This window comes from Cyrtonyx montezumae, unplaced genomic scaffold, assembly GCF_038088225.1.
Source record: "Cyrtonyx montezumae isolate F1298 unplaced genomic scaffold, pur_monq_1.0 scaffold_12, whole genome shotgun sequence".
NCBI lineage: Eukaryota > Metazoa > Chordata > Aves > Galliformes > Odontophoridae > Cyrtonyx > Cyrtonyx montezumae.
The window spans coordinates 5877986-5899147 of record NW_027071848.1 but is presented as its reverse complement, the minus strand read 5'-3'; the positions used below and the strand labels follow the sequence as shown (position 1 = coordinate 5899147).

The window sequence follows — 21162 nt, the reverse complement described above, 5'->3', positions numbered from 1 at the left end:
CACGTAATAGATCAATCACAGAATATTAGAACTACGATCTCATGCCTTATTTTTCATATTTTCGGATCTTCTGAGCTTATTTTTCCAGAATAACTCTTTTCATTACTGTGTTTTTAATTATATCTAGTAATATAATAAGAGAAAAGAGCTTTTCAGGTCTGCAATCTTCCTCTGTGGGTGGCAAATCGTGAAACCTTCAGTTTTCTGTTTGCAGACCATAATGTCCATCACAGTGTTTCTCACTTTGGTTATTTCAGAACTATGAGTTTGAAAGGTAAGAAGTCATTACTTGAATAATTAACCAGACATAGTTATTTTATTCAGAAAGCTAAAATACAAAATATGTATGAGTTAGTTTGGGATATGTATAAACATACATATAAAACATGAGTTGCTATGGCATACATGCAGTGTCCTTATGGAAGCACATATTCAGAATAATAATGAGAATTTTCTAGATTTCTGCCTTCTGAACTGCTAGAAGATGAACGTGTGATAGCATTTGAAGTGTATTTATATTTTCCTCCTAGTTCACCAAGTAGAATCCTGCCTCATTTCACTCCATTTAGTCCAGCTTGATTGAGGCAGTCCTTTCTGTCAGCATTATTGGGAAGGTTTTAAATATCTGTGTGATGACACTCTGTGAACAGATGACTAGAGGGAAAACTGGTCATCCTGTGCCCTCATTATTTAAATTTTGTCTTTTCCACCTAATGTGAACTGAAACAAAAGAATTAACTGCAGAACAGAGCTAGACAAGAAAATAAAACCCATTGGTCAGAATATTCTGATATTTCAAAAGTTTTCTACAATTTCAGAAATTATTTTTTCTCATTTTATTTGAAAACATGTAATGTCAACCTTTCTATCAAAAGATAGCAGGCCAACCACATGCAAAGGAGGCTGATTTCACCAGTCCTTTGGAAACACACATTTCAGAAATCTTCAGACTCAAACTCTAATGCACTGTGAGGTATCAGGAAAACTCAAACACGGGAAGCCAGGAAAAAAAAAAAAAGAATGGATGAAATTTGTTTTCAGCATTGTTTTGGTGAGCAAGGCTGTCTTCCATTATGCATTTCAATTGTTATAAATAGCTGAATTTGGAAGAAAAGTACTCAGTCTGGATTTTTTTTCTGACAAAATCTGCTTAAGGTTTATCACATACTTCTCTTAAAAGATTTCTGTTTGATTTTATTGATATTTGGATGCAATTACTTACATTCTACATTATTCCTATCTCATTTCCATTTGTTTCTTCCTATAAGACTGAAGAGTTCAGTCAATAAATCACAAGACAACATACACCAATGACAACAACTAAATTTTTTGAAAGAAAACTTACATTTACCTTTTCTTTTGGCATTCTTAGAAATAAAGTTTTAATCCATTTATTGCAAGGAATATAATTGAATACCTTGGATCTCTTTATATGTAACATTCAATTGTAAAAAAGATGAGGAAGAAATTATATCATGTGCATTCATTGGCTCAAGTCAAAGTAGAGCACCAATGTTTCACTGGAGAGCATGGAGCTTCCGCGTTGTGCATCTGAATCTAATGTGACTTTTGGACAGTCCAGCATCACTGGATGTAAAGGAGATACAGCAGTCTCTGCCTACTGAAACTAAAGAAATATGAGTGGGCATAAAATGTTTTTCAGAGCTGGGTTACTATAGAAGCCCAGGTCTTATTACCTCTTGTCCTAAAATTGTAACATCATTAAATCCAGACTGTGTTCTTAAAGTAGCAAATACCGAGTCAAAATTTATTGTTTAGTAAGAAGGTTTTATAGGAATCTCCATTTCTAATTCCTTGATCTTGATGCACAGATCAAGATACTGTTTGCAGCAGATGGGAGATGGTGCAGTTGTACTGGAATGTCTCATCTTCCCTCCTCACTTTTATTGCTAGCTGCATCTTCACTTGTGAAACAGAAAATGTAAATCCTAACAGCTGTACTGTGGTTGTGGTGTTAAGCAGGAAACGTAAAAAGCCTTCCTGACCTAAATAGCTCCGGATTTTGATGTATAGCAAAGGGGTTTTGACATTATACAACAGATCATTAATCTCACAAGATGTTTCAAATCCTGGCCCTATCCCAAAGTTCTTTATGTGTATGCTGAGCTTTAAAGCAGATAGATAGTCAAGTGGAGAGCTTGTTTTAGATGAGAAAGAATGTGGGAAAAAAAAAAAAACAAGTCAGGATGGAAGCAGTAGACATGGTTTCTCAAGGAGGGAACAACTGCCTTCAAATACTTAGGAAAGTCCAAGAAAGAAGTAAAAAAGGCAAGAAAAGGCAAGAAAAATAAGATGTTGATGTCTTGTCTATTTGCTACCAACAGAATATGGCTTCTCAGCAAACTCATGGCGCTTGTTTTGAAGCAAGTGTTTTGCACTGTGATTAGGGCACTGCTGGAAATGTGTTATTGCACCATCTGGTCTCTTCTATCCTAAAGTGACAAACTGTCCCTATGGTATCTCAAGCAAGCTCTAGGGAACCAGTGATTCATGAACTTCTGCTATAGAAATGAACTTCCCATGTCTGGGTATTACTATAAGTCTACCAACGCTGTTCTCTGCAGAGGTCTTGTGAGAGACTACATACTGAGGCAATAGGTTTATTTAATACATCAAGTTTCTTTCCAGTATCCCCCCTGGGATGTAAGCATGGAGCTAGTCTGAAGCTACTGGAGGGATAAATAGTTTAGTTCCAGTCGCCTGATAAGCATTGACAGTACTTTCGTTCATCTGCCCATAAAACTCTGAATTGACAGCTTTAACAAAGCAACCCTCAGAGGAACATTACAATGCCCTGACAGTGTGGAATAAAGACTCTGCTAGGGCTTCTGGGCTAACATTTTGGTCTGTTTAATGCTTGAACTGACCATTATTATGTTTGTAAACCTCAGCAAAAGCAAAGAAAACCAAAAACTTCACAATCTTACTATTTTTATTTTTATTTTTAAGCCATGTGTAAAATCAACCTGTTTATTTTGATTCATGTAGGCAATTATCTTGATTAAATTTCCATGTGTCAATCTGATAATTTTTACACTTCTACTTTTGACAGGGTGTCTGAGTCTCAAAGATGTGGACATCTTTCTTTATACAGGACAAAAAGTAAAATATTCTAAAATCCAGGAAAATAATAATCTTTCCTTACTAGCTGAGTCATTACCCATTACTTTTTGTTTCAGAAAGACTAAGACTCTCATAGAATCATAATATCTTGAAGATTGGAAAAGATCAGTAAGATCATCTTGTCCGGTTGTCAACCCATCACAACCATTCCCATTAAAACAAGTTTCTCGTGACATGGGTGATGTCATACTATCCATCCAATCAGGCTACATCTCCATTTTATTTCACTGGTTGCTTGCAGTCCTGATCCTGACCTGTGTTTGATTTTGGCACTGACCCCCTGTCAAACTAGTTTCTCCACTGAGACAGATTTTATCTCCTGTTTTAAAACATTCAGAGATCTATCTCTGAAAACAAGAGAGAAAAAGGAGAGCTTTACTGTAATTTTTTTTTTATATCAGCCTAGAAAAATTACTGATGTTATAGTCTGACTACTGCTTGCTATTTACAGAAGTTGCTTTTGGAGTGGTCTACATACATGGACATTTTAGTTTTTACCTCACCAAAGTGAAGTTTAAATCTCAGAATTAAAGTGTCAAAGAGCTACAAAGATGGTGAAGGACCTAGATGCAAGTGCAGCTAAGGTCCTGTGGTTTGTTCAGCCAAGAGCAGAGCAGGCTAAGGGGAGGCTTCATGATGGCCTTGGGTTGGACTCAGTGATCCATGTGTGTCCCTTCCAACTTTAGATAATCTATAGTTCTATGATTCTTGAAGCATTACCACAAAACATAAGATAAATACTTTAGTATCTTATTTAAGAGATTTTTTTTTATTTAATGAGCTGATTCTTTTACATATCTGTGCATTGGACTTCATAATGTGCACTCTAACAATATTACTCTTAATCCAGCTCTGTCAATAGGCTTTCCTTGGGAACTAATTTTGTGTCTGCTGCTAGGAAAAAGTTGGCCTCATTACAAACCAGGCAAGTTGTTTTAAGCCTAGGATTGCATTTACATTCTCAGTTTATAGTGTTTGCTTGGTGATTTTCACAATGCTTATTCGAATCACTGCAAAATACACTAAAGAGAAGGTAAAATATGATACAATCACTTCAGGAGTTGACCAACTTTCCAGGCATGTTTTACAAGTGCTAAAAGAACTGGCTTGTAGGTCAGGTAGGTGGCCTGGTGTTCAGCATGCTAGAGGAGGCTGATGAATCCCAGGCTGCCTCACAAACTTTCTTTAGAACTCTGTGGGAGCTAAGAAGAAAGCATAGGAAGGAGAAATGTGAACCTGAAAGCTGTGATAAGCTCTGATCTACTCTTAGCACTTCTGTTGTCAGATATCAAAGGAGTCTTACCCAGAAACAGACTAGGACTGAGGCCTGGGTATCCTTCCCTTCATAGTGAAGCCTATGAAGAATTTAATATATTCTGATCACTGAGGAATTAAGTAATAAGGGAAGAAGGTTCTGTGTATGGTACAGGATAGCATTTGATGCTACAACACTGTAAAAGAAAAATATAGGTGCATGTCTCAGCTTCATTCTTTAAACAAGACCTAATGCCTGGATCACAAGTTATAAGCACAATCACTTAATAAGATCTCCCTGAAGCAAGTCCCAGAGTTCTGGATTCTTGACACCTATACAGGTGTCACAGCCAACCTGCATCATGCAGTCTTAGAGCAGCTGAAGTCATAGAATCATAGATTTGGAATTGGAAAAGACCTCTAAGATCATCCAGTCGAACCATCAGCTTACCCTGACCATGCCCACTATGTCCCTCAGTGCCAGATCTCTACATTTTTTGAACACCTACAGGGACAGTGACTGCATCCCCTTCCTGGGCAGCCTATGCCAATGCCTCATCACTATTTCCAAGAAGAAACTTTTCCTAATCTCCAACCTGAACCTCCCCTGGCACAACTTCAACTATATCTCATCTGTTTGCTTTTACCTGGAAAAAACAGTCCTTTATCCTGCAGGTCTAGCTTGCTTCCTCCTCAGTTTAGGAGCTTACCTGTCCTCATCTATCCTCTCTCAGCAAGGAAATAATGCACCTGCAGAGAGTGAGAAGCACTTGATATTGGCAATCAGCACTGTGTTTATATTTCTTTGTGTCTGCAAAGACATAAAACAGCAGAGGTTCCCTGCTTAGCACATTTCAGTGCCTAAAGTTAAAGAGGATAAATCTTGTCTTTTTTCGTTATTTTCCTTAAACAAATAAATAGTCTCAGGAGCTCAGTCATTTAGCCTTGTAATGTTCAGGGAACTCTTAGATTGGTAGAAGATAGCACACTAAAATGGGGAAGAGGAGAAGGGGAAGGGGAAGGGGAAGGGGAAGGGGAAGGGGAAGGGGAAGGGGAAGGGGAAGGGGAAGGGGAAGGGGAAGGGGAAGGGGAAGGGGAAGGGGAAGGGGAAGGGGAAGGGGAAGGGGAGGGAAGGGGAAGGGGAAGGGGAGGGGAGGGGAGGGGAGGGGAGGGGAGGGGAGGGGAGGGGAGGGGGAGGGGAGGGGAGGGGAGGGAAGGGAAGGGAAGGGAAGGGAAGGGAAGGGAAGGGAAGGGAAGGGAAGGGAAGGGAAGGGAAGGGAAGGGAAGGGAAGGGAAGGGAAGGGAAGGGAAGGGAAGGGAAGGGAAGGGAAGGGAAGGGAAGGGAAGGGAAGGGAAGGGAAGGGAAGGGAAGGGAAGGGAAGGGAAGGGAAGGGAAGGGAAGGGAAGGGAAGGGAAGGGAAGGGAAGGGAAGGGAAGGGAAGGGAAGGGAAGGGAAGGGAAGGGAAGGGAAGGAAAGGAAAGGAAAGGAAAGGAAAGGAAAGGAAAGGAAAGGAAAGGAAAGGAAAGGAAAGGAAAGGAAAGGAAAGGAAAGGAAAGGAAAGGAAAGGAAAGGAAAGGAAAGGAAAGGAAAGGAAAGGACTTGGAGGGAACTTGAAGACACTCAAGGGCAAGCACAACTCTGGAAATTTTGCATTTATATTTTATCAGCTTGATTTTGACTATCTTTTTACTTCAGTGTGAAACAGAATATAGAAGCATAGAATCATACTCTGGTTTGTGTTGGAAGGGATCTTTAAAGACAGAGACAACTTTCACTACATCTGGTGATGTTCTTCTAAGCTCATTTATATCTTCCTTTTGTTTTTCTCAAGATACGAAATCATGAATTTTAAGAAAATGGGGAAGGACTACTTTGACTATATCAATGTTGGCAGCTGGGACAATGGTGAGCTGAAGATGGATGATGATGAAATATGGTCAGAGAAAAATAATATCATCAGATCTGTGTGCAGTGAACCCTGTGAAAAAGGACAGATAAAGGTAAATATATTTTCTACTTATTTCAGTTGTATGCATAGCCTTGAAATTTGAAAATAAGTTTTTCCTCTATCTATCTATCTATCTATCTATCTATCTATCTATCTATCTATCTATCTATCTATCTATCTATCTATCTATCTATCTATCTTTCTATCTCTCTCTCTCTCTCTCTCTCTCTCTATATATATATATATATATATATATATATATATGTATATATATAGTTCCTGCTCATATCATAGTCATCTCACAATTTTCATAAGTTACAATTCTCTCGTACTTCAGTATTTGTGAACTGTTGCCTTTTTTATCCTTATAATCCAAATGCTTCAGAGAAGATACTATTTGGTGTTGATTGTTTTGTTGTTGTTGTTGTTGTTATTTTGTTGTTGTTGTTTTTCTGCATATTTTAATAGCATCTGATTCACTGGAGTGTAAACCCCTGGCTGGGACTTGTCAGTACAAGTGCAGGTAATTCGTAAATAATAATTTCTACTAATTCAGTGCTAGACACCTAAACTGAGACACTATTACTCACTCCTCACATCTGTGGTATCCTCAGAGAACAATGGTAACTACTGCTACTTAGAATTGTGAGAAAAGTAAGTAATATATATTTTTAATAATACATGTTTTATCATTTCCTTATTTTCTTAGATTCTAAATTTTTCCTTCCTTCCTGTTGTTGGTGATGTAAGAAAGAAAGATAGATGATCCTGTCATATATTAATTCTACTCCATTGTTTTGGAGACTAAAACTAAACAGCTGAAACTAAGCTTGCTGAAAACTCAACAAGGTTAACTTGCCTTGCAGTCATTTGCATAAAAGTTTGTGCAGTGAGAGGATTGGCGTGGGCAATGGAAAGACATGAATTAAAAAAGAAACAACTTTTCTCCTTTGTTAACATTGCACACTTGCAAATCTGGGAAGGGGCTAGAGCAGAGGTTGATGGGAGAGGTTGGCCATGCTCTGTAGTACCAAGAGTGAATGACTTCTGTCAGTCTTGCATAGTTTTAGGACAGTTACCATGGTTTATTCACTGGCTGGTCTTTTGCAGAGCCAGTGAGTTCCATCAAATCAAATGCATGTATCTTCAGTTTCATAGGCACATACAGTTATATAAAGTTTCCAAGCTTCATAGTCAGTGGAAATATATAGATTATTTCATATCAGGAGTTGTTTATCCTCTGTTAGGATTTAAAAACAGATAAGTGTAATCTTGGTTTAGAAACATCTTTATTTTCATTGTCCAGTCAGGACAGTTGGTTCAGAAGGGAACATACTTTGGAGACACATGAGGGAAGGCGGGATGACTTACACCCCCAGTAGCTGATCTCAGTTACAGCATGTTAGCTTGCTACAGCTACAAATACATATATCTGAGAGGAAAGAGATGGAAAAACAGATTTTACTTCAGAACTGGATTATTCTGAGATCCTTTATAATCTGTTTCCACAACTTGGGATGGGAAGCATCTTCATTCACCTTCAGTAATGTTCCTTCCACCTTCTGCCTGTGCCTTCAAGGATTCTCCCAAGAGGATTATCACAGGATCGTTAAGATTGGAAAAGACATGTAAGACTATCTAATCCAATCATCAGTTCATCTCTGTCAAGCCAGTTTATCACACACACACACACACACACACACATTCTTCAAGCCCAGTATTTGACATGCTCCTAATGCTCCACATTAGGCTACTGACTGAACCTCTGAGTTTACTGTATAGTCCTTTATCTTCATTGCTTTCATGGATGATGGGAAAAGCTGGATCCTGCCTAACTTCTTGGTGGTTTTCCTACAGGATTATGTTGGAATTAATTATTATAAAGGTATTTGAAATTTTCAGTATAATGAGATGCTGTTACTCCGCAGTGTTTTGTGTATCCATCTGAAGTACTGAGTAAAATCCAAACACAATCCAACTTTATCTGAAATTGTGCAAAGGCATATTTCATATTTTTATTCAAATAATAATAGTATTATTCAACTGGTTCAATGGATTAGACAGAAGACAAGAGGAGAAACAGTTTTTCTTTTTTAGTAATATTTTTTAGTAAAAGGATCAGGAAAGATCATTTTAGTGTTAAAAAATGTTTCAACAACAACAACAACAAAACCATCTTCAAGAAATGGAAAGTAAAAAGATGAAGAAGTAAATGACTAAATTATTTTATTAAAAAAACATCTGACTTGAGAACAATTATTTTGATTCCTTGAGAAGGATACATAACCATTGTTAGTATTGGGTAAGAAATGCTGAGTGAACTAGTTTTCTTTCTATTTTTTCAGATTCTAAGAATTTTATAGAATGTCTTAATTTGGTAAAAAGTTTAGCAGAAAACTGCAAATGAATTGCTAGAAAATGTAAGGTGTTTTGATAATACCATATGGCCATTATTTTTGACATTTCACTTTGTTGAGTGTTTTCTACAATGTAAAATACAAAAATACAACTAAAATTAGTACAAGCTGTCTGAGAATTTATTTTGACAAACACAAGGAATTTTTAAACACTCATTTGTACAACCTTTTTGTTTTAGATCAAAATGAAAGACATCCCAAGATATATGAATTTTTCTGGAGGGCAGACACGTTGCTTTGCAAGTAGATGTGATATAAACTCATACAGAGCAAAATATTTATGCTCCTATGGCTTTTCTCCAAGGATAGCTAACTAGGTGAATTTTATCTCCTTTCATCTTCTGTGATTTTAAAAACAAAATTGAAATTTCAAATTTTCAAATCCCTGTATTGTTGATAAAAAAGATACAAATGGCACTTTTTATTTAGTACAGCTTTATACAGAGCAATATGAGCAAGACAGTCGTTTTTTTATTAAGTTCCTCTTCATTTGTTGAAATTACAATAAAGACATTTGTTTTTGAAGCCCTCTTTAAATTCATCATTGTATAAAAATAAAAAAAATTAAAAAGCCAACGTGTCAAAGTAATTCTCATGATACAATTGGAAGTATTTGTTTTAAAAGTGTTTAGAAATAAAGAAGAGATTAGGAAGATTTATCTAAAACAACAACAACAAAGACATATGGACAAAACTCACAGATGTTTTCAATGCCAAAATTGATAGACAAGGGTCTTGAAAAATCTACATCTCAATCATGAGTATGCAGTGACATTTGGCAGCAAATGACAAAATGAGAAATCAGGTCAAATGTTAAAATGGACCAATATAACCCTCTCATTCCTAGGCATTAATTAGAAATGCAGTAATCTGAATGGTTCTGGAAAGGATATTCAATTTGATATTTGTAAAAAAAGAAAAATCAATTTTAACAAATTACTCATGATTGGATGAAAAATAAGCATCCAAAAATCTTTGGATAATAAACACTTAAGCTCATTCCAGTTTGTGCCCAGTGCCAGAACAAGAGGCGATGGGCACAAACTGAAATGCGGCAGATTCCCTCTGAACACCAGGAAGCATTTCTACGCTGTGCAGGTGATAGGGCACTGTCACAGGTTGCCCAGAGACGTTATGGAGTATCCCACTAGAATACCTCCAAAAGCCACCTTGCCATGGTGCTGGGCACCCAGCTCTGAGTGTCTCTGCTGGAGCATTGATTGGGCCACATGGACCCAGAGGTCCATTCCAACCTCAGCCATTCCATGTTTCTGTGACACAGCCCCTCATCATTCCCAGTTTGGACCACCATGGAGTGAAATGTATGTCTTGAGTATTGTGCACTGACTTCTGTTTTCACACTGATATCTATGAAATTTTGAATATTTCTTATTTTCTTCAGACAAGAAAATACAGTTTTTGTGGTTCTGTACCTTCCGCTGTGTTGCTGGTTACTTCTGGTACATACATGGTGTGGGAATGGAGAATTTGGGTCACTCTTTGGATGAACAACACATCATGAAAAGGAGTTCTCTAAAAAAAAATAAAGAACTTTTGCAGATAAAAAGATGAAAAATAAAACTAGCAATTGGGGCAGCATGAATGTATATTTATGTTGCTAAATCAAATGTCTATTTTTGTTTCAGGTGATTCGTAAAGGAGAAGTGAGTTGCTGTTGGACATGCACTCCTTGTAAAGAGAATGAATATGTCTTTGATGAGTACACATGCAAGGCCTGCCATCTTGGCTCCTGGCCCAATGATGAGCTTACAGGTAAACAAGTTATGGGTGTGTTATGTTGTCAATTAATATGTTCATCTGCTAAGATGAAGAAACAAATGGCAGGTACAAGTGAGTATGTGGACTCTTTGTTTTAGTAGGCTAAAACCTAGGGATATAGCTGAAATCTGAAGTGGCGTTTGTTATCTTGTCTCAAGCCGATCCAGGAGTCAAATCAAGACCTAGCATTGAATTCAAAAGTGTCCTAGTACCAGTTTGTGCAGCTCGTGCCCTTTCTCAAACACATTGAAAAATGAATCATTGTCAGAGAAATTATTTAAAAAGTTCAAACTTCATATGGTTTTATTTACCTCCCAAGCAGGTCCAGAAGAGTCACGGGATACTTCCTTTTTAATCTGAATTAGTTGTGGCAATTATTGCTGTTGAAAGCATCAGTGCTCCAAACAGACTTAGCTCTTTAGCAGTCCTTTGTTCACTAGGTGGTCTGCTAAAACCTAGGTTTCATGTTCTCCTGGCCATGCCGTAGATCTCCATATTCTTGAAGAATACCAATTTGCCTACTTCCAAGGCAAAATTGTTCCAACACTTGTATCCCACAGCCTCTCTTCTTTATGACTAATTGACAAAATTTGAGTGTTCAGATGCTCAGAGCAACAGACACTTAAAATACTGTACAGGGATCGGGTTTTCATTATGTCAGATTTTGCACAAGAGTAGAAGAGACAGAATTTTTCTAGAAGAGCTCACTGACTCAGTTTACGTTTAATTTGTATGGAGAAAGGGAGAAATTAATGAGATTAAAGAGAAGGAAGACATAAGGAAAAACAATTTGCTGGGTGAATTTAAGTAATTGGAAGAGTGTCAGGCAGTGTTTGGCCATTAGATTTCTATAAAGTTAATCAAAATCTTTCCGTGGTAAGGGATGTTACGTTGTGGTAATACACAAGCTAAGGAGACTAATTACTGCAGATAACAATTTAAAAAAAATCTTTTAGCTATGAAACTGATAGGGGATTTATCAGAAAATGTCAAACATGAAGCTTCTCAAGAAAAACTTCTGACTGATGAAACTGAAACAGCAATAAATTAGATTGGTAAGCTCTCCTCCAGCCTCCTCCCACAGTGCTGCCTTCCTGAACACACAGCAATCAGTCAGAAAACCCCTCCCACATCAGGAAATGCATTCTCATGTCATGAAAATGAAAAAGGGAAGAAAAATCCATGTGATCCCTTCCTCCAGCACATAGTACGCAGGATAATTTCCAATTCACATTCTGGCTGGGTACATTGATTCGCGCTGCAGGGACAAGGCTGCTGCACCAGGTGATCAGCTTGTGAAGGTCAACTTGTGCAAACGGACAGCTCTTCAACCACCCAAACTCTTCTTTGAAATGTGGCAGATCCCAGATATTTTCAGCTATCTTCTAAGTTTTTACCTAAAGAAGAGCAGCTAGAACAGCAGCTGCTACAGTGAGCATAGGAGAGAAATTGCTCTGAGTCTGGTGTTACCCTCTCAAGGTATTACTTTGCCTTTAGGGTGGAAGAACAGGAGTTGGTCTAGTGCTTTTCCACCATCATTTTAAAGGAATGGTGTCCTTCTAGTCAAGCCAACTGCTTTGTGTAATATATCTGCTGCTGTATTTTGCAAATATTTCATTTGTCTTTAGACATGCATTTTGTGTCTTAATAGCAATGAAAGCAGATAGGCAGACAGAAATCATCAGTGGACATCGGAGCCAAGCAATGCTCCTCGGGAGATCTAGCTCCTCAGCCAGGCACAAATTCAAAAGGGTATTTGGAAACTGAACCCACGCTCAGCCTCTATGAGCACTGCTTATACAATATACATTCCTGGTTACAGGACACCCATCATCATAGCTGCCTGGCTCTATGGTTCCCATCTAACCTAAGTCACATGATGGCTGGATCTGGTCTTACTTAGCTTTGTATCAAAAACAGATTTTAAAACATATATTCCCAACTTATCCATATGATATATTGAACTGCATATTTTTATGATCATATTTATAAACCCAACTTTTGCTGCTTGTAAAGAAACTACCTCTCAGCCTAACTTTGTGTACAGCATAAGTTCAGTAATAAATGTGAAGTAAATGTAAGGAGAGGGAAGTGTATTTTGAATTCAGGTGAGGAAACTTGCCGTTAACTTTTCAAAGCACACACCAATCTCCTTGAAATGTCCCTACTTCTGATACTGCAGCAGTCTGTGTCTCTTTGCTGCAAGATAAAGCCATATCTTAGGTATTGTCAGATCCTCAAGGCTACACATAAAAGCTCATTGAAGTAAGTCTTCTTGGTCACTTTTAGATGAGAGTTCTAGTTTTGAGCCTCTGGTTTTTGAGCCAGTAAATTTATCAGCCATACAACTGAAAAGACTTTCAATGTGAAGCTGCTCCTCACTGTCTGCCAGAGATCTGAACTTAGATAAAAACATTTTTGGAATCCTTTCTTGGCTCATATAATAAAACATTACTTCAGTTTTCTTATACTCAATGACCAGCATCAATTTCTGCCACAAACTTCAATATATAAAGGATGTAATGGCTGGGATGCTGCTTGTGAAAAGAAGTTTAGTGTTGTTTTTCAGCCACCTGTGGAATATCAGAATTGAGATACAGGAGGAGTGGACAGAAGAGATGCAATGTGTGTAGGAAAACATTGCTCTCATAAAAGAAAAAGAGCTGTGAGATCTCAAGTACAATAAGGCTTCTTACATACAAAGGGAAAGACAAGTGGGAGAAAGAATTTCTCTCGATTAAATCAGTTACTGGTAAATATCATCTAGAAAAACTGAGTCCAGGAAAACAATGTTTAGCTTCTAATATTTTATTTCCTTGCAAATTTTATTTTCATTACGTGTGAACAAAGCATTTCCTAAGGACTAATCTGCCCCTTGAAAACAAACCTACTAATTCTCTTTTCTTTTCCCCCCAAACCACGTATACTATACCCAAATGTACTCCAGGTCTATTTCTTCTGCCTATATTAGTGTCAACCAGTTATCTACCATAGATTCCCTTCTTCCTCATGTGCTTTGTTAACAATGCCTATATGAGACAGAACCACTTCACACAGCAGTCTGTGTAGCTGAGCTGTACTCAATTAGAGTGGGAGAAACATCTGACTTGAAGTACAGAAGTATATGCTCCCACCTCCACTGTTCTTTAAAGCACTTAATGACAATACAATTACAATGGAAAGAAGAGAAATGGATTCTGGATGTGTTAGATATGATTAAAGAAACTTACTTATCTTCTCTGGTCCAAATTTTGATGCAATCCATTTTTCTAGTAGGCTGATGAGAATGGCTTCTTGGTTCCCCAGGAAACCCTGCTGACTTTGAGGGCATGTTCTTCTGCATTCAGAAGGGATGTCTTGGTAAAATTGAACCAGTTTTGCTCAGCAACCTAAAAGTTTGTCAATGGCTGCAGGAACATCTTGGTCTGGTTATCTCTAGGGTTTTTTTGAGGGTGTTTTTTGAGGGGAAAAGAAATAATTATTCCTTTTTTCTGTGGTTCAGGTACAAAGCAACAACAAGAACAGTTCTGTCTAGTAACCTCAGAGACATCAAAGAAAGCTGATGATATTCATTAAGTGAAATATGGATTATCTTCAGGCTGTATTGATGTTTTCCTTACTCTCTGTGTTCTCCAACTAAGCTGACTATTTAATTTTCCTCATTAGATTCAGATGAACATAGGAGCTGAAATACTTTACAGTTTTTGAGAAATTGTCATTCATGGATAAGGCTAAACATCAGAAATGTGTATTTTTGCTATAGTTACAAAAATTCCTTCACCTAGTAAGGTGCAGTATACCCAATATAGGAGAATTATGATCTTGTCTTCATGTTTGAAAATACTAGATAGGAACTGGAGTATCCAAACTACCGTTGAATGGAAAGGACTGAAAAATTACACTCCACCTCTACAAGTCAAAACACTTCAAGGTGCTCTGACCATACTGGTGCTGTGTTCTGTTCACAACTTGCTCTCTCCTGAGCCCAAGCTTGAACTTACCTGGATTCACAGAATCACAGAATCATAGAATCGTTTGAGTTTCTTGCCTCTCTTTCCTGACTTCCTGTACCTAAGGATGGAGAGTTCTTGTGCCCCAAGAAAAGCTTCCTTCAAGATCTTCTATCTCTGCTTTGCTCTCTTGCCTTTGAGGGTGGTTTCCCAGGGAGTTTTGTTATCTAATTCCCTGAAGAGCTGGAATTTGGTTTTCCTAAGATTTTACATCCTGATTTTACTCTTTGTCTGTCCAGTTCCCTTGGTGGTGTAAAGTCCACCACTGCATGGTCACTGCAGCACAAGCAGCCACCAGTGCTGATGTAATCAATCAGTTCACTAGCATTGGTGAGCAACAGATACAGCATTGCATCCCCCTTGGTGGGGCTGTCTATTGTCTGTCTCAGGAAGTTCTCCTCAGTGTATTCCAGGAGCCTCCTAGATCACCTATAGCTCACCATGCTACTTTTCCAGCAGATGTCAGGGTAGTTGAAGTCCCCTAGCAAGATGAGAGTCTGTGATTGTAATGCCTCCTGTAGCTGGAGGAAAAAGACCTCACCAACAGGCTCTTCTTGATCAGGAGTTCTCACTGAGAAATGAAAACGAATCTTCCCCTCATCCTGATGTCAGAAAAGTCTGAGATAATTTTTAGGAGACAGGATCTCTGGTGAATAAATGTTTTATTTGCGATTGCAATGGCAGGCTTCCTGCTGACAGGAGCACATCTATGGGAACCCCATTAGAACTTTTATACTTTGTCTCCCACAAGATTGCTCCCTGCCCTGTTTTCCCATTGGCTGGGTACCCCATGTTCACAATCTTACCACATTTACATTTGTTAAGTACATTATGATTCTTTTTCTATTTTACCACCAGCCAGTCATCATCCTGTTGTTTCCAAGATGTCTCAGAACTATTATCGTATTGGCGTAGTGATTCTCTCCAAGGCCTCTTCCCTTTTGTCCAAAGGACATTTCTTTTGTTAATCAAAAAGCATCGGGGGCATGTCAGGTCTTCATGATGACTCTTCAGACAGGCAAATTCCAACTTGCCCTCACATCCTTGGTTATGTCATGTGACAAAATATTACATATATATTCATAGTGGCTGAACATAAATTGTTACTAGCTATAGCTGCATATTGCCAAACAATTTACCATCTTTATTTCTAATTTCTGTTATGCTAGATGGCCACAGAGACCATGAACTGAATTCTTATTTTGTTCTTATGCAGAAACAACATTCTATTCCCACACTGAGGGCATTGCTCATGCTGTCAGTGAAATCAGCAGAAAACAGGCAGTGCCAGGAGCCCTGGGCATGGTCTGGTACAATCCTGCTGGGGCTGAGCATTGAGGTGATGCTGATTCTTCCTGCTAGCTGCCCATCCTTGCTGTGATGTGGGGTTCTGAAAATTGTATATCTCATTCATCTGTATCAACATATCTCGACATCTTAATCAAAAAACATTATTCATATCTTTGCCTGAAATATTTTCTAACAGTTACTTCTTGCTGCCATCAAATGGCTTTCTTTTATCACAATTCATAATAAATTTGAAACTATTGGTAATTTCAGTAATTGACTGACAGTTGTGAGCATGAGGCAGAACAGAATTTAGCCTATGCTGACATTGATATTGCTGCTGAAGTATTATTAAGATCCTGCTTTTAATCATAATTTCTAAGGCTATAATTCAGACAGAGGTTACAAGAAGGACACAGTTTTTGTCAGGTTGCCTCCATCATTACAGATGTGCATCAGCTAAGATGAAGTCTGATTTTTCACCCTAATTTCACAGGAAAAGTACACTTCCTTTTTCGTTCCTTTTTATGCCAAATGAAATGTAGCCATTTCCATAAGTCTTTGTCATATCTGCCTTTTGAGAAAAGCAGATAACAATGAGTTAAGTGTTCAGGTGACAATATCACAACCAGGATTTCTGCATTAAAAACACTGCATTTAAAATATGGAGACACTATTTTTTTTGGTGAAACTCAAGTCAGAACATCAGAGCTAACATATGGATGGACCCAACTCCTACAGCTCATCAGTTGATCCAGTCAGTCTGTTCATTTGTGTAATTTAGGAACCATTCTCCATTTGGCCATATGAATTTGAGAAAACCGACAAAGTAATTTGACACACCAATGAGTTATGTCAAGCAGGTATTCCCTTTATTTCAGCACTGGGTGCTTGGAGATCGCTCCACCAAACATGCACACCGAAGAGAGAAACGACTACACATTTAAAGGCATAATACATTACTATTCATAATATTCCAAAGATATGGACAAAAAGTGATTGACATCGATGGTGGTTTGGGGATTAAAGCTAAGAGTAAATTTCCAACCTTCAAGGGGTTTGCATTATGTCCCAGCAGCAACTTGGCCTCCTTATCTTCACAGTACTCCCCCACTGAGTTGAAAAGAGTAACTCCACTTCTCTGGAACCTCCATTGTGCTGTGAACAGCAGCCCTACCCACCACTGTGTTGTTCTTATCTTCATGGGACCACCCCCGTGTTGAGTCTGCAAACAGCAGCTTTTCTTCACCTATCTTCAACGGTCAACACATTTCCATGGTCTCTATGTTTCTTCCTAAAGTTACCTGTTTGCTCAAGCTATGAGTCCTAGTTTTAACAAGTCTGTAGATTCGATCTAATTCAATTCCTTGATTCACATTGAATAACTGTAATGTACTATTCTATGACCTGTGGCCTTGCCTTTTACTGCAGTGCACAGCTAAGTTAGTATACTTGAGTTACTTGGAACCCCACCTCATGAGATACAGAAGCCTCAGCCGCTTCAGTTTAGTACGTGATAGGTCCCTCCTCCTGCCCTCAGCTGCACCCTTTGAGTGTGCAAACCCACCCTCGTGGATGGTTTCATTAAAGTGACAACCTAAAATCTGCTGCATGTGATAATTAAACAGATGCTTGCCTCTACATTCTCTCCCACTGTAGTGACTATGAGAGATCCCACTGGAACAAGACAAAAAACTGTTCATCTTAATAGTTCAAATTAACATAGCAAAAGGTACTGCAATGTTAAAGATGTGCTCTCTCATTTCAATAGTGCATATTCCATGTGGACATCAGCAGTGCTGATTTTTCACCCAGGACTTTGAAGAGTGTATTTCTCACATTTTCCTTGTAAGTTGAGGCAACAGTTTGGGGTTTTATCCCCCAAAAATTTATTACTATGAAGATTTCCCTGCCAGATTCATTAGGATTTTGGTTCTGACTCCTACATTCCTGTCTCTCAGCTCTCCATATGTGAAAACCCGAATCACTAATCAAGATTTCCCTTCTACCATCTTTTGGAATTATGGCATGGGAAACACTCAGGAGTATTCATATAAAAAATCTAACAGCATGGCAGCAATACACATTAAATCACATGTGGTAAGTCCTGTATCAAGATTCTCTTTCACAACTAAGTAGTTGTGAACTGCCTGGTCCCTGGAGACTCTCAAGGTCAGGCTGGATGGGGCTCTGAGAAAACTTATTTATCTGTAGATACCACTGTTCTTTGCAGGGGAGTTGGACTAGATGGCCTTTAAAGGACCCTTGTAACTCTTGCAAGTCTATGATTCTATTCTATGATTCTAAGTCGGTAGATTGTTGTTTAGACTTGGTGCTTGAACTCCTGCTATCAATGACAGGGATAAGAAAACAAAGCTAAAAAGAAAAGTGCATCTTTTCTTAAGGGATGCCTAACTTGACAAAAATATTTGGAATTTACAAAAAAAGCAGTAACTTTCTGTCAGTTCTACACTCCATATGGAGAGTTAAAGAACTTTTGTTCATGATGTTGACTTACGGGATTTCCCTGAATTCCCTTCGCTTTTCAGTGTGCATCCTATTTACAAACCTTAATCTGTCATGTTTACCTTTGGAACTAGTTTAATTATATGTTTTATATTGCCTGCCACAAAAGAGATTTTCAGTTTTATGGATGGTGAAGGTTTAGTGAGGTCTCTTAGGCCTCAAGGCTATAATAACAAATAAAGACAGAGTCATGATTAAATCCCCATAAAATAGGCATGATAACACAGTACTTCATGTCTGTGAACATTTATGCAGATGAACTAATTTTAGAGCAATACGAAAGATCAGAAGTGGCAAGTTTAGCTCAACAGAGAGAGTAGAGTCTACTCATAGACCTATGGTAGGGGTCAAATCTTCAAGAAATCTCATCTCACTTATTGCACCATTTACCCCATACTTAGAGAGGCAGATATTCTTCCTGAATATCATATTATTATTTTCTTTCTTTCTCAGGAAATCTGCAGATATCTTCATCTGTAATTTGTTGGTGATTTTTTTATTATTCTCCTTGCAGAAATCTCTTCCCTATCAAGTTGAATGGGACTCTGATATTTTATATCTGTCTTGCTATTTACATACATATCTAGTACTTCTCTCCCACAGTCTATGTCTCTGGCCAGAGGAACATAGAGGCTGTTTTATGTCAATTTTACTGGTGTTCTGGTCCCAGAAGCAGTGAACTCTTGAGCACAACTCTATACCTGCTCCAAATTGGACTTGCTCCTAACAGCCTTTCCATGAGCCAAAGATTGCTTCAGCACACTGCAGGGAAGACAGGACAGGTCTGCTGTCTCTGTTCCAGCTGGAGTTTCTGAGCCAGTGAGGAAAGACTTTCCAGGTGCTTGGAGATGTTGATGAAGTGTAAGAGGTGGGCTGTGGGGTGGTATCTTGTCCATTGAGCACACAGTTATTTCTGAGATGGGAATTAAGTCTTTTATTAGCATTTTCAGCATTTGCCTTGGTATAATAATGGCCATCAGACTGACTGTACAGAGACTGTGCCATTTTCCCATATTTCTTTTACTTGATTTGATCATCTCTGCAAAGTGTCATTGTCAGAAACCATTAGCTGCAAAGCTGTCAAATGAAAACCTCACCAGTCATTTGCTTTATGAAGAATATCCAGTCCTTAAATCTTAACTGAAGAATAAATAATAGCACAGCTTAGCATTCCCCTTGCAAAGTACATCAAGTGACAGAGAATAAAAATAGCACAAGTTTTAACTCTTTTCCCAGGTATTTTATTAGGTGAATGTAAAATGGTAATAAAGCAAGAAAGGCATGAAACCAGAAAGAAATGTTTGGCTACAGTTAACCTCTGTTGTAATGTTAGAAACTGTGCACAGGTCAGCCTCTATATCGTCTACAGGTGAAGGCAGGTAAGAACATTAGAAAATTCCAGTCTGAGATACAGAAGTAATAGAGGCTGATAACAAATTGTTTCTACAAAATATTCAATACATTTGATGACATCATGGAATCATAGAATGGCATAGGTTGGAGGGGACCTTAAGGATCATCTAGTTCCAACTTCCTGCCATGGGCTGGTTGCCACCCACCAGCTCAGGCTGCCTAAGATCCCATCCAACCCTGCCTTGAACACCTCCAGGAATAGGGCATCCTCAGCTTCTTTGGACAGCCTGTGTCAGGGCCTCACCACACTCTGAGTAAGAAATTTATTCCTAACATCTCACCTGAATCTCCTCTCTTTTAGTTTAAAGATATTCCCCCTTGTACTATCGCTACCAGACTGTGTAACAAGTTGGTCATTCCTCCTGCTTGTAAGCTCCCATCAAGTACTTACTGGAAGGACTCAATAAGATATCCCCAGAGCCTTCTGTTCTCCAAGCTGAACAAACCCAACTGATCTATCTTCATAGGAGAATTTTTCCAGCACTTTGATCTTTGTTTCTCCTTCTAATAACCCAGTTCAACTGCTCCACATCCTTCCTGTGCTAGGGGACCCAAGCCTGGATACAGTACTCTAGACAGGGCATCACGAGGGCAGAGTAGAGGGAAACAACCACCTCCCTCCCTGCTGCCACCCCTCTTTTGATGTAGCCCAGGGTGCTTTTGGCCTTCTGTGCACATTTGTGGCTCATGTCCAGCTTTTGGTCAATCAAAAGCCCAAGTCCTTCTTGGATCAGCAATCAGCATGGATTTGGAGGTCATTTACTCAAATAACTTCTTTGGGAAGGACCCACATGAGGAGGGATATCTACTTACTCCAGAGAGTGCTTTCTGCTATTCACCCTTCTTCCATCACTCTTACTGGTATAGAATGATTTTAATGTCCTTTCTCCCTTCTCTGGAGATATTCAAGAACCAACGGGATGCCTACCTGTGTGACCTGGTGTAGGGAGCTGCTTTGGCAGGGGGTTGGACTCAATGATCTCTAGAGGTCCCTTCCAAACCCTACGATTCTGTGATTCTGTGATTTGCATGCTACATTAATCTTGATGAAGTCAGAATGAAATACTTTGTCTCCCTCAGTCTGAATAAGAAAACCCTTTAAAACCAGAAGGATTTAATAAATGCTCATTAGAGTGTTTCATGAAGATATAAATGTCTTCGTTACATTAAGACATGGCAATAATTTTATTATTGTAACAGAAAGCTTATCACACCAAAGCAGTTAAAATACAAATGGCCAATTAATCTTTGTTTAGTTATCAAGGGCAAAACTGTTATACTGAAGCGATACAAATATATATCCTTTAACTGCAGTTATATCAAAGATTTGGTTACCATAATTCTGCTGATTTTTCTGCAGGAATACAGAACTATCTGCTTCAT

The 21162-nt window shown here is 38.5% G+C and overlaps 1 protein-coding gene across 3 annotated transcripts in view; it reads left to right on the top strand.

The window, feature by feature from the left end:
• GRM5 (glutamate metabotropic receptor 5) overlaps positions 1-21162 on the top strand; it is a 226811-nt gene that overhangs the window by 181699 nt on the left and 23950 nt on the right. For all 3 annotated transcript variants that reach the window (XM_065729973.1, XM_065729972.1, XM_065729971.1), the window contains exons 5-6: positions 6231-6399; positions 10411-10537. In XM_065729973.1, the coding sequence (XP_065586045.1) occupies positions 6231-6399; positions 10411-10537 (296 nt within the window). The remainder of the gene's footprint in view (positions 1-6230; positions 6400-10410; positions 10538-21162) is intronic.